The sequence below is a fragment of the Pelmatolapia mariae genome, linkage group LG1 (assembly GCF_036321145.2).
Source record: "Pelmatolapia mariae isolate MD_Pm_ZW linkage group LG1, Pm_UMD_F_2, whole genome shotgun sequence".
Lineage (NCBI taxonomy): Eukaryota > Metazoa > Chordata > Actinopteri > Cichliformes > Cichlidae > Pelmatolapia > Pelmatolapia mariae.
In genome coordinates, this window is record NC_086227.1 from 23,762,501 (window position 1) to 23,777,245 (window position 14,745).

The 14,745-nt window shown below is 37.8% G+C and overlaps 1 protein-coding gene across 1 annotated transcript in view; it reads left to right on the forward strand.

The window, feature by feature from the left end:
- The window catches only part of tcf25 (transcription factor 25 (basic helix-loop-helix)), a 21,339-nt gene extending 6,731 nt beyond the window's left edge, over positions 1-14,608 (forward strand). Inside the window, exons 8-18 of the mRNA XM_063476697.1 lie at positions 972-1,071; positions 2,287-2,380; positions 2,538-2,630; positions 5,330-5,435; positions 5,533-5,692; positions 5,868-5,955; positions 6,085-6,243; positions 6,418-6,508; positions 7,315-7,394; positions 7,502-7,577; positions 12,162-14,608. Coding sequence (XP_063332767.1) covers positions 972-1,071; positions 2,287-2,380; positions 2,538-2,630; positions 5,330-5,435; positions 5,533-5,692; positions 5,868-5,955; positions 6,085-6,243; positions 6,418-6,508; positions 7,315-7,394; positions 7,502-7,577; positions 12,162-12,329 — 1,215 coding nt within the window. The 3' untranslated portion in view covers positions 12,330-14,608. The remainder of the gene's footprint in view (positions 1-971; positions 1,072-2,286; positions 2,381-2,537; positions 2,631-5,329; positions 5,436-5,532; positions 5,693-5,867; positions 5,956-6,084; positions 6,244-6,417; positions 6,509-7,314; positions 7,395-7,501; positions 7,578-12,161) is intronic.
- Positions 14,609-14,745: the final 137 nt, after the last annotated feature.

Below are 14,745 nucleotides of genomic sequence, written 5' to 3' on the forward strand. Positions count from 1 at the left end.
CCTTTCTGATCCTACCCAAGAATTACACTTTATATAATCTAACAGGATTAGCTTCTGGATGTGAAAGTGAAGCTAATACTTAAATACCTCATACAACTTTATTTGTAATCGTCACCAGGGAGTCTTCTTCTTGCAAAACGAAGTCTGAGTCCACCGTTTAGGCCATAGTCACTCAGGTCTATTACCCTGAGTGATAGGCTGCTTGTAGTTGCTAGGTGTAACTGGCTGAATAGAGGGATACAGTGCTGTGTTTACTGCTGACCATGAAAGTACTAAAGAAATTGGTAACTAAGCTTTTAAAGTAAAAGCTGCACTTTTTGAAATGTGATGGTGCAGCCATAAAGCAAAGCTTTCACTCTGAAGGGGAATCTCAGTTTCTGGGTTGTCACACTTTTTCCAGCTTTTATTACGTCTCTGCAAGCAGTGAGTGACTGTTGGTAGACAAGTCTGCAATTATGGCAATCTGATAATGACCAAAGGAATTACAAGGTTTTTGGTACAGTTCCCTTTTTTTATGACCAATTTCATCTAGTGGCTATCAGCAACCACCAATCATTTTGGGAAAATACGATTTTCAACAGCAGTCCGTCGTTGCCAGCAGGTTGCCATTGGTATTTAGGGCTATGTGATCAGTGCCTTACTCGACCTATGACTTCAATAAAAACTTGATTTTAAGTTAAATCACCAGTATGGAATAATATTACATACAACGTGACCACTATTAAATTATAAGAAAAACAGCCTATAAAACAGGGGATATTACAGTGTTAAACAAGGGATGTCGACCTTGACAAGTTGCTGCAATATGAACAAGCAGTGTCCTTGGTTTCTCAAGACTTGCTTGTGATGTCTGGTCAAAAATTAAGATTTAGAGTGCCTAAACACAGAGTTTTACAAACTAGTGGGTGATGAAGAAGTACACTATCCAATTTTTATGTACCGTCTGTGTTGTTTTGTTTTTTCCCGGGCAGGCCCTGCTTCAGCTTAACCCCTACCACATCGATTCCTTGCTGCAACTTTCTGATGTCTGTCGCATACAAGAAGACCAGGAGATGGCTAGGGACCTTATTGGTGAGGATCATTGGATGCTCTGTGTCATGAAATACATTGTTAGGCAGGGTTTTTTTAAATGAGGATAGCCGGGGATCCACTCTGTTCAACCACAATCTGTTAAGAGCAAATGACGCATCTAGCTTCAAGGCAAACTAATGATCTGCAAGTACGATGGTGATTTATTCAGATATCTTTAGACTGTAATGAAATTTTGAATCTTAACTGGGTTGTGCTTCATTCACTTGTGTGACCTGCACCCACTCTGGCGTTCTGATCTCAGTGACTTAATACACAAACTCTTTCTGTTCTTGCTGTAGACAAGACGTTTTGGTACAGACATGAAATGCAGCCTGTCTTAAGGCATTATTCTGCCTTTTAAGTGCATGTCTGTTGTTCATCATCGCTAAGAGGACCGAGCATATACTGTACTTTTTTTTTTTTTTTTTTTTTTTTTTTTTTAGTATTAACTGATTACTTAATTTGTTTTGGTATATGAATACCTTTAGAATTCAAGCATTTAATGTTCCATTTCTTTCAGTATAATTACAATTTTAAAAATGTGTTTTATCATCATTTGTAAAATGGAAGAAAAAAAACCCCCCTCTGAACTCTCGATCAGTTAAAACCATTTAAAGCAAAAATGCTGGGCTTTCTAAACTATAGGTGATGATGATGTGACACGGTGCCAATGAGATTTTGTCATTTTCTTTTTTAACCGTGTTGCTGGTATTAAATTTTTTTTTTCTTTTTGTCTATTCTAATCAATTAAATGTATCCACTTCCAATATCTGATGTTTTGTCTTTGTAATAATTTCAAGTAAAAATGCATTTTACCTCATTTCTAAACTATCTTTCTCCACATTGATTTATATTTGTAGTTATTTCACAGGTTAGGTAGTTCCTTGATATACTGTGAGTAAACAATCTAGCCACTGTTAACAAGTCAAAATTCATACAAAGGACAATGATGGGTTTAATTTCACAGGCGCCATCCTAAATATGTCTCTGAAATAGTTTGCCACAGGGATACTTTGTCCTCTGCAGGGATAATTTGTGTGATTTACGCAGTAACACGGCACCAGCCAAATGCAAGCTGAAGGCGTAAGAGACGTTGTTTTCACTGCTGGTACATGTTCATGTACCAAAACTTTAAAGGTGGAACGATGCAGCCTTGTATACCTATTAATAGTCATTTCCTAAGTAAAAATGTATTTTTGTTTTTGTTTTTTCCAGAGCGAGCTTTGTATAGCTTTGAGTGTGCTTTTCATCCTTTATTCAGTCTGACGTCGGGCAACAGCAGACTGGATTATCTGAGACCAGAAAACAGGTTGGTTGTTCCCTTTTGTACTTTTTAAAAATGTTGTTACACATTGTACTTTTGTTAAACATCTTGTAGACTCTACAGTATAGTTTTCAACTTAAATTATATATTTATGAAATGATTGAACTCAGCAATTCAGTAATTCAATATCCCCTGTTTGCAGAGCATTTTATCTGGCTCTGTATAAGCACATGATGTTCCTGGAGAAGAGAGGATGCCCAAGGACAGCTTTGGAGTACTGCAAACTTATCCTGAGGTATAAAAAGAGAAGCTTAAAACGTGGGAAAGGATAAGCTACATAATTAGATATGAGACATTTATGATAGCAATAATAATAAATCCTCACTCTTCCCCATTCAGACTCTTCCCCCTTCAAACAAACTTTAACTGATGTATAAAACATTATGTTCCAGATTTTTTTAAACAACTAATTTACAGTGCTGTGAAAAGTCTTTGACCTTTCCATAATATTATGGACTCTTGTGAAAAACCGAGTGCACCCAATGATTCTATGACTTTGTTTAGTTGCATGTTTTCTGTGACTTTATCACCTCTCACATTTTGGCCTCTTGTCTGTATAACATTGCTTTAGTTCAGTGATATTTGTGAGGAATTATTCATGCACAGCTCTCTTAAAGACCTGCTACGGCATTTCAAGTCTGGGCGAGGTCTGGCTGGGCCATCTCAACATGTTGATTCTTTTCTTTTCAGCCGTTTAGTCATAGATTTGCTGCTGTGTATGGGATCATTGTCCTGTTGTGGATGACCACATTTCAGTCACACTTAAATTTTCAAATAGATGGCCTCACGTTTGACTCTAAAATACTTTTCTGTAGAGGTTTTTTGTGACATCATAAACACAGTGATTAAGAATTGTCTGTCATATTGGACATGGTACAACCACTGCTCACGGGGCAAAAATGTGTTTTGCCCAACGGATTTGTGAGAGGTTCGCAGAGGTTCTTTGCAAGATGCCAACTTCTGTACAAACACTCACCACGCAGTAGTCGGTGTGCTCCATGCAAACTACTGACAATCAAGTCAATCTGCTAGTGACCTGTTGCTAAGAGGTTTTTGCTGCAGGATTAAATAACTTTTGTTACCAATTTCATCCGGTAACTGCCAGCAACCACTTGGAAACCAGTCAGGGAATACATTTCCTTTGCAACCAGTGGTTGCCAGATGGATGTTGTCCAGTGTCTGAGGTCTTATTCACTTGACATAAATTCAAAATTGTGTGCAACTGAACATCACAGTGGCCAGATTCTGTGACTGCAAAACTAAGCCTAAATCATCACCTCCAGCTGTGCTTCACAGTTGGTATGAGATGTTTGTGCTCATGCTATTTGGTTTTCACCAAATGTGGTGCTGTGCATTAGAGTCAAACATCTCCACTTTGGTCTCATCTGTCCAAAGGACATTGCACTAGACTTTTGAAACATTGTTCAGATGCAACTGTGCAAACCTAAGGCATACTGGCATGTTCTTTTCAGAGAGAAAAAGCCTTGTTTTAACAACACTTCCAAATAATCCATCTTTGTTCAGGCTTTCTTTTCACTGTCATTAGCTTTGACATTTAATATTTTTTGCAGTTTCCCTGAGCATTGCGCAGTCTAACCTTGGGGTGTATTTACTGGGACGTCCAGTCCTAGGAAGATCGTGGCATTTTGTAACGCACTTGAATGGTCCAAACGTTTAAACGGTCAAAACTGCTTTTCTCGAGGTGCTCGTACTTGGTGATGATCAGTTAATCAGCTGCATTTGATTAGCAACACCTGGCTGCTAGTTACCTTCTTAATTGCTGAGGAATTAATGGGCTGATTGGACATGTGAGCAATAATGATGAAAGAACACGATCTGTTTCTACTCAGAGAGAGAGGATGCACATTTAGATGCTTTCACTGTCTCATTACATGAAAAGTATTACATAAGTTACTTTCTAGATAAACAAGAGGAATCTTTATTCCCTTTATAAAGTAAACACTAAACAGACAAATTTGTTGAGGCACCTTTTTTATGTGCACTAATGTGGTGAGACTGTCTGCTGATAACGATCCGAAATGGACTCGGAATTATTTATAAGGTAAAAAACAACTGAACATGTGTTTCAGACCATTCATTCAGGTCATGTATTGAGATTCAGGCTAATATCATGACCTGTCCTTTACACATAATAGAATTAAACTTTTATGGAGACATAATCTAAAAACAGTCAGTTCATGTGTTTATATCATTATCTCTTATGTTAAGAAATCACTTACCAAAAAGCTTTTCACGAAGTGTTCCTGTGGGGACACTGCTGCCATAGGCTTCAGCTTTGAAGACTATTCATATAGTAGTCAATATTTTTTGTGATTTTCATCAAATTCTGGCTTCCTGATTTAATGTTCTGGCCTGAAGAGCAGCAGTGTGGTAATAAAAAGCACTGGCCCTTTATCACCGGCAGATATTAAGTTATTTAATTAGAATCGTTAAAGCGTTGCTTGAAGAAATGCTACACATACATTATATGAGATGATTAAAGATAAGTAATAATCTCTTCTGCTATGATGTTTAACACACAAACTTTATTTGTCGTTATAATCACAGTTGTTCTTAAAGAATTTTTTTTTGCCCTTAGGTTGATTTTAAGCTATTGTAAAAAGAGACTTGTGTGCATAGATTAATACCTCCCTCCTGGTTACTTCAGTTGGTTTTCTGCCTGAGGGTCAAAATTTACTGAGGAAACAAACAGCAAAGCAGTGGTGTTTTGGAGCTGTCTGGTTTCGACCCTCTTCAATAATGCCGTCTTTACTAAATATCCCTAAATGCCATAACCAACAGTGGCTGTAATGTCTGAAACACCGTAAGCAGCCTAGATCATCGTGGTGTGATAGTTTTATTTGTACTTAGTCTAAGACACATCTTTGTCATGATTGTTTTATATTCATTTTTTTTCTTCCCCATTTGAATTAGTTTGGACCCGGACTCTGACCCTCTTTGCATGCTGCTGCTCATTGATTTCTTGGCACTTCGTTCCAGAGAGTACCAATCCGTCCTTCAGTTATATCAGGACTGGGAGGTAAAGTGTGCACTTACGTTCTGTGTGCGTGCGTGAGTTAGTGTGCCACTGTTAAATTTTCAGTCTGTGACAGGAATTGTTTGTTTTTGCTTTTCAGGAGCACAGAAATCTGTCTCAGCTGCCAAACTTTGCATTCTCCACTGCCCTTTGTCATTTTCATCTAAGTCAGCAGGAAAATATGGACCCTGAAGAAAGTCACAAACAAAGGCACAAAGCCGACCAGCTGCTGCAGATTGCCCTCATCATGTTCCCTGCAGGTTAGACCCTCAGCAATGAACTGAATCAAATGGTTGCCCTTTATTTAGCTCTTCATATTCTAAGGCATACTTTAAAGAATTTTAATAACTTCAAGGACTGTTACCATTCACTCTTTGAAAAGTGTAACTTTGTAATTCCCTGCCCTTTGACATGTTTCCCTTCTCCCCACTGTAGTCTTGATGCCTTTACTGGATCTGTGTACTGTGCAGCCAGATGCTGCAGTCACCTCCCATAGCTTCTTTGGTCCAAATAGTCAGATAAGGTAACGTATGCTCTCTTTATTTTCCGAACTATTGCACAATGCAGGTTTTTAAAAACAATTGAAACGTTTTTTTTCTCCTCCATCTTTGTACCCTCATGTTAAAGCTCTTTGCACTTGTTCCATCTTTAGGCAGCTGCCAGCTCTGGCTGAACTGACAGGTCTGTATGTGGGGAGAACTTACACTCTGTGGAGGGAGGCTACAGTAATGCTTTGGCTGGAAGAGACGGTGAAAGAAGTGCTACGACGAGTTGATGCCAAAGACCCTGTAGTGGAGGACTGCCAAAACAAGTAAGCTTTTTTTTTTTTTTCCTTGTTCTTTTGTTTTTTTTAACATTAGAGGCATTTGTTGATGACAAAGAGAGGCAAAATTAACTGTGGGCTGGGTCTTACCTCTGCACTTAGTATTCCTTTAATTAAAAGTACATGCCTCTCAAAACCTTCCCCTTCATGTATTTCTAATAGGAGAAAGCAGAGGTACCAAAGTGCACCAAGGAACATCCATCGCCATGTCCTACTCTCTGAGATCAAAGAAGCCACCTCAACTCTGCCTCTGGTAAGAAACAATCACCATCTGCACCTCAGCATCTTCTATTCTGCGCACAGCAAATTGCAAGTGAAGTGTAAATGTTTTGGGGTTTTTTTTGTTTTTTTCCTCAAATGTTCTTGGTTACGTTACCTTGATTAGGGTGCTGAACAGTCTGAGGCACCACCCTGATAGCAGAAAGAATACTCCAACTGTGTGGTTAGTGGAAAGCAGCTAGAGAAAAGAAGACCTGTGAGAAGCAATAGCTGTTTTACAAACTATTAAATTGTCTAATAAATTTTAATTTAAAGGTTTGTACCAAATGTAGTTGCTTCAAAATCACATGATTACAGCTGTATTTCATAACTCTCACAGAAGTCTGCTGTTCTCCAGCTCACCCAAGTCATCGCCCGTAGATTTAAAACTATAAGAAGACAAACTACACTGCTCAAAAAAATGCAACGGATGATAAAAACACATCAAGGAAACACTTGATCATCACTGTATAACAGAGAGTCTGTTAAAACTCACACATCTCAATCTGTCCAGTTAGGAAGCATACATATTTCCTAACTGGACAGATTAATATCACTGAAGTTCAACTGTGTTTTACTGTAAATATCAAGTGTTCCCATGTTTTTGAAGTTTTATTTCTGAGCAGTGTACTTTGTGGGCAACTTCAGTTTTGGTTTTTTGTTGTTGTTGTTTTTTTTTCAAATTACTGAAGAAAGAGGCTAGACGGCTTAAAATCCATCCATCATTTTGCACACAGGCATTTGATAAGTAGCATTTCTGTTCTATATTCATGTATTTTTTTTGGTTTGTTTCACCACCAGGAGGTGACCACCCAGCCTGTGATGGGGTTTGATCCTCTGCCCCCACTCGACTCAGTGATATCATATACACGACCAGAAAGGTAATTGTTGATCCTTATACTTATGCATGCTAATTTCCTCTTATTATTTTTTTGTCTCAATTTTCATTTTAACTTCATGACTTGTTTATTTTTGGGTCTGCATATAGGCAGCGTGTTGGTGCATCCAATGAGAGTACACTGTCACTGTTTTTCCGGTCATTGCTGCCAAACTTTAACATTCAGGTGAGTCAGTCAACATCAGTATTTTTCTAGGGTCAATGTCTATTTTAGATTTTATATTGATTAACGCTTGACAGGAAGCTTTTAAATGTACTCATAACAATTTGTTTTTAACTTGAGTTTTGCCTCCCCTCTGTTTTGTGCTGCGTTTGCCACACAGACATGCAGCAGAGCCTTTTTCACAAGCACACAGACACATGCACATAGCAAAACAGGAGGAAGAGAGAGTAACTAGTTTCTTTGCAAACTGTTAAATTAAGCTATCTTACAATAAAACAACAGACAGATACATCGTTTGTAGGTCTGTATTATCCCATTTTTTGATGCACTTTCATTTTTAATGTGTGCAGTGGTATAACATTGAATGTGCATGTTGGTTGTGTCAGAAATGAGGGGTAAATGCTGACGTGAAGCTATTGACAATGAAGTTGGAGGAAACCTTCTGAAAACTAGCCAGTGGAAAAGGATGGATGGATGAGTCTAAGGAGCTTGGAAAGAAAAGCGTCTGGACTTCTTAAAGTTGCTTGAAGACGTTTCACCTCTCATCCGAGAAGCTTCTTCAGTTCTAAGGTCAACTGGCTGCGAGTCCCAGATTTAAACCCAGTGGGAGTAGCCCCCCAAAGAGGGACAAAGGACCCCCTGGTGATCCTCTAATCACATGAGCCAAGGTGTGAAAGCGGGTGTGGGACCTAATCAGCCAGGGTTTCGGGTGAGCTCATTGTTAAACCTGGCCCCACCCTATCATGTGAATTCCTGAGGTCAGATGGCCCAGAATGTGAGTGGGCGTTAAGGCGTCTGGGAAGGGATCTCAAAACTGGATTATAGATGGCAGACAATTGGTGTCGTAAACCACCGCCTCTGTTCAAAGATGGTCGCTCACAGTGGACATAGATGGCCTCTTTCACTCCTCTTTCAAACCATCTGTCCTCTCTGTCCAGTTTTGAGATCCCTTCCCAGACGCCTTAACCAAATCTAAATCTGGGACTCTCGGCCATTTGACCTTAGAACTAAAGAAGCTTCTCGGATGAGAGGTGAAACGTCTTCAAGCAACTTTAAGAGGTCCAGACACTTTTCTTTCCAAGCTCCTTAGACTACGATGACCTGGATGACTGAGAACCTTCACAGACACGATGGATGGATGACATTTAGTTATACTGTAGATGTCCCTCCTCACTCTCAAGAGCATATGCTACTGCTATAGCTTCTCTAAACAGCTGCATAGGCTTAGAATACCATGAAATACAAATAAAGAACCCATAGTGTGTGCATGTGGTAACACCATGTGATTAAGCTATAAGCCCCTGACACAAAACTCATTTGTTTCTTTTAAAATTGTGTAAGCGCAGTTAATGAATGAATCATTATGAACTGGTGAACTCAGAGGGCTGTAAAGTGATTTAATTATGTTCTCCTTGGTTCTCTGATTTCTTGCAACGATGTCTGTTGAGTTTACTTACAACATCACTAAAGGAGCCACAAAGCTTTGAATGAGAGTTTACCTCCCACTTAAGAGATCTAAAGTCTAACAGAGACCAAAGAATTTAGATTTTTTGCCTGAGAGATGGGACTTGAAGAACTGAAAAATCAGGATTAAAAATGAAATACAATAAACAATTATTTTCAAAGTTATTATAAATGAATTTGGTGTCAAATCACAGAATTTCACAGAAAAATTTCTGGCTCTCACCTCCTGACAAGAGCAAATGTTGTTAACCTCTACTCTGTGCAGGTACTTTGTAATTATGCAAAAGAAATTAAAATTAGAGACATAATAAATCAAGATTTTTATTCTTCCGTAATAAAGTTTAATAAAGTGACTCACTCTTTCACCTTCCTAAACGGTCCGTGGGTCTGACACGTTCTGATGACAGTCATACCTCCTCCAAAACAAACTCCAGTCTAGTGTTCACCCTCAACACCCTGAATGATGCATTTCAAGGAAAGTTTTGTTTTGGGTTTTTTTTGGTTTGGTTTGGTTTTATTATGACTAAAGCAGACACGCACAGATACATCCATTTAATAGCAGCACCCTGCAGGGCTGAGCTAGTAAACGATCTGGGAAAACATTTTAACACACATCCATGACTGATGGAAGATTTCCTCTTAAGACTCATGGTCACCCTAAGGGGATGACAACCGAAAAATATCAAAGAAAGCATATGACCTTATTACAGTTAATTCTGTCGACCATTTCCAAGTTGAAGAAAACAACATTCATGAAGTGCAAAGTTGACTCAATGTCTCTGCTTTCTCTTTGCTAATAAGGAAGTTCAGTGCTTGGATTTCTTCATTAATTTACATTTTGTTCATCTTGAATGACACTAGTATTTGTAAAATCAGGGTTCTTCTGTTCATCTGTTAATGTGTGAACACTAAACCATTTTCATCCCGTCTCACACAAACCAGCTTAAAGCTTGCTGAGTTTTAAGTTTATGTAGTTTATATAGTGTAGTGTGGCTCACAATGCTTATGCAGATATTACAGATTTTTAGTTAACTATGTTTGAGAAATTTGAGGATGTGGATCCATATTTTTTTTCTTTTTTTTTTTTTTTTAGATATATTTTATTAATAGGAAGTTGTTTAGTTAATTGCATTAATTTAAATGTCAAAAAGTGGAAGCTTCATTACATAAACTGTTCAATTTCATCATGATTTACATTACTAACTATCTTTCGTTCTAATTGATGTCAGCAGCCCATTCTTCAGAAACAAGATGTAAGCAAATAGTGAGGTGAATGAGCAGGGAGGCTGATTTTTGTCTCGATATTTCCTTACGTCTTGTTTCGTCAGAATGATCTGCATTTCAGCTCAGAGACTGTGTGAAAGAGAACCAATGTATAAAGATTACACAGCGCATACATTTTTATGCTGGGGTTGACAGTGAGACGTGGAACAAAGTTTTTTTTTTTTCTTCACTAGTTGCATTCAGACCAGCAAAAGCATCAACTGTCGTTCTCCCTGCAGTAACTCTCTAGGTGTTTTTTTTACAGTGTTGCAGCATTTCAACCTAGCATCTTACCTTTAATACCTTTAAACTAGAAAAGGCTTTACAAGCATTGATCATTGCAGTCGGACAGCTGAAACAACATTGCTAAAATACAGCTTTTCACTGATCTATGCTGGCCATAATTAACATGGACCAACACTGATTTCTTAGCAGAATTTTACAAGATGCCGCTGTTTAAGGGATCAAAAATGAAGAGCAGTGTATATAGCAGTAAATATACATTCTCACAGCATCAGTTTCTGTGATGTTTCTGACAAGGAAAATGTGCTGAAGAGAGGATGATTTCATCTACTTGGCACAAGCGATATAAAAAGAGTGTACTGCTTTTCACAAAACCTGCTGATCATAAAAAACTCGCACGTATGATTCTGGATAAAAGAGGCATTCAAAGGCTTTTTGGTAAACAAGTTCATAACATGTGGCAGTTTAAATGGTGTACTTTTAGTCTGCAAGTATATCAGAGTGTGGATTTTAAGTAAAGCCCTTGCATTTAAAATGAGTATTTTCTTTTCTTTTTTTTTTTTTACTTTATATGCCCTTAAGAGGAAGGGAAAAAATTGCAAACAGGCTTTCTGTGTGAAAATGGTATATGAATGCATGGAAAGCAGGACCTATACTGAACCCATTTTGACCTTGTTTGGTTATTTTCTGCAAATAAAAACTTGCTTCAAGACTAAATTGAAAGATTCCTTTAACTGTTACTTTATCTAATGTGTGAAGGTGATTATTGCAAAGACACCACGTCCACTTCGTGGCTTAAAGCACTTCTCTCGCGCTACACTGAGCATGACATGTGTCTGGTTTATGTCCAGTTTTCCAATGACTGGTCTGCTGAGCATGAATGTCTTCATTGGTCTTACAGGCTCCTGCCAGCATGCAGCACACACCAATCTCTGCCACTTTAAGATACAGTAAATGTATGGCAAACACTCACACAGTCAACTGTACATGCTTACTGTTAACGGATATGCCCGAGGCATGTTTCCATCAGGACAGTTCCAACTCTGTTATCCACTTATGGAGAGGAAGAGATACAATATGGATAAAGGAAATATAGTTAAGAGTTTAATATTTAAAGAACAACTTGGTCGTAAAGTAGAATTACATTTCTGAAAACAACCTAAAGTTGTGTTTGATAACATGAACCCTAGATTACTCTGCTATATCCAACGTGGATGCCGTATATTTATTTGGACACCATCAGTACAGTTAAAGTAATGTCTTGCAATGGTTAACCATTTCCGAGAACAAGTTAAATTATTAGGACATTGTAGCGGAGCACTTTGGGTAGCTCAGGAGATGGATCGGGTCATCTACTAATTGGGATGTTGATGGTTCAATTCCTGGCTGTTCCAGCCAAATATCCTTGGGAAAGATAACCTGATGCATCCACTGGAGTATGAATGTGTTTGAATGTTAGATAGAAAGAACTTGCATAGAAAAAAAGCACTTGAGTTGAATGGGTGTGAATGAGGTACTTTGTATAAAGGGCTTTGAGTCCTCAGGTAGAGTAGAAAGCACTATATAAGAACCTCACTAGAAGTTTGTAGACTGAATAATCTCTCCTTCATTCTTAAGGATCCACCGAGGCAGGAAGATGACATGGAAGTGGCTCGAGCTGGTCAGGAGCTGAACCAGGAAGTAAATCGCCTAATGGTGGCAATGAGGGACATGCTGGCAAATATCCGGTTTCAGGAGCCACCAAGAGAGGACAACCCCTACAGAGATGATGATGAATGGGACTGAAAGAGGAGATAGAGGTGGACTAAGTGATGGATGAAGAGGAATAAAACTGAAAAACTGAAAAAAAAAAAAGTGATGTTAATAATTACAAGGAAAATAAGTTGAACAGCTGGATATTATTTTGTTGTCATAATTTCAGAATATTAGACTGATTTTAAAAAACAAACATAAATACTACTGGGGTAATGTAGATGGATGTGAACCTGGCAAACTTTGTTCCAAGCTCAGAAAGCAGATTGTTAGTTGGACCTGTCATGTTGCCAAGGTTAAGTGTGTTATTTATAATTATTAGTTCCATAATCAGTCTCCAAGCATTGTCAGTTCAGCAGCACTAACGGATAATAAGTCCTGCTTTTCTTCCTCTGGTTTCTGGCTTTCTGAGAGTTTTTCATTTTCTCTCATAAACACCTGCAGTGGAAGACTTTACGAAGCTAGAGTGAGATTCATGTAGTCTCATTCTGAGTGCAAGCTCTAAAGCAAACTGCTGCTTATCTGCACTTTAATACATTTACACAGAATCATAAAATTTTTATTCTCATTGATTTGATCACTCCCAATAAAAATAAAAACAAACTCTGAAAAATCCCTTGAAGTTTTCTTGAAGGCTAAAATGATTACTTTTTTTTAAAAACTTGAATATTTTAATGCGTAGCTAGTAAAGCATTTTAAATCGATCAATTCTGTTTTTCTAAAAAGGAAACTGCCTTTTTTTTTTCTGGCGCAAATTCAGTTAGTCATGCCATCCATTTAGGTCTTATTTATAATTTGAACTGAATTACAGTTGATCCACATCCAAGCATTCAGGGGGTGTGTGCATTTCTTTTATTTTTGCAGGGATTCTGTAGCCATAATAATCTTACTGTGAGACTTCTATGATTTTTCAGCTGAATAATTAAGAAGTTCTAAATTATAACGGGGGCCACACGAAAAAATTTAAAGTGTTTTGACTCTTGGTAATAAATGACATCAAATTGAGTCATTTCTGATGACAAACAGTACCACACAAACTTCAGCAAGATGCTGCTCGGCCTGATGACGCACTTCTGTTGTGACCTGTTGCAAAAAGCATGAAAAGGTCTTCCACGTACACACCTGACATCATTTTAAGCATCCTTAAACATGATTAACTAGATTTGTTTTGTCTTTGTGGTCTTCGTGGTATTTTCTACTCACTGTCTTAATCATCTTGGCTGCTGTTTTTTGTTTGTTTGTTTAAATTCTGCTGCTTTCTTTCTCTAATATTCTTATTACCTCTCAGACTTCGGCACCGATTCTCACATTTCAGTTTCAGTTTACTTGCACTTATTGACAACGCAGCTATGGCAGATGTTTTCATTTTTATCTCTTAAACTGGTAATTAAATTAACTCTTTTCTGTGTACACTCAGATTCTCATGACCTCACTTGATTATGCTCATTCGCTGCACACTAAATCTGAAGCAGTAACTATGCTTCTGTTATCATCAGTGATATTTAACGTTTTTAACTTGTGCTTATTATTTTTTTAACACTCTCCAACTGTTGCCCTTTCTTCTCAGTGTCCTTTCATATTATCCATGGGATACGATTCACCCCATTTATGCTTTACAGTCACTGTTCAAACATTTTTTTCAATACAAACAGAAATGACGAGCTAGCCTGAGGTCTGTTACTCTCAGTCAAAGGACAAAATCATTGCGAGGTGCTGTACACGCTCGAAACATACCTACTTACTTTGTTTTCCAATGAGCCACAAGGATGTGGGTGACTGTGCTAGATGGTCAAATGAGGTCATTGTTCCTAATTCACCTGGAGCTATGGGTGTTGTCGTGAAAACATTTCATGTGATTATTCTGCTGTATTGAAAGCTCTTTCAGATTAGTGGCTCAGAGGTTGCTTGATGGGACTGCAGTATTACCACTGGTGCTGTAGGTTAAATGTAACCAGCTGCCATAACATAATTTAACAAAACACCTAGAGCAAATTGAAATTCCTGAAAAAAATGAATGCAGTGTTACAACAAATTTTTATTTTCTTCGATAATATTTTTGTGCAACTTACTTGATTTCAAAATTGTTTTTCGTAGTCACACAGAAGCTCTAAACCCCTGATATTTTTGTTATTGTATAAATTAAATGATGCGGCAAATCCTCAAATTTCAGAAGCTGGACAGAAGCCGGTCTGCTACTTTTTCGTGATGTGTTTGCCTGCATGACTTGTCACTTTTGATGATACAAATGAATTTGAAACCAGATAAACATGCTCAAGAAGTTGAAGTTGAAATTATTAAATTTGATTTAACGAATTGTGTGGATATGTATCAAAGTTACTGTGCCGTTAGTTTGAGAAGCTAGTTTAACCACAAACAGCACGTTTTGCTCTATGAACACCAAGATTTTCACTTGCACATTTGTCTTAAAGCTATTTAAGACTTATTTTTA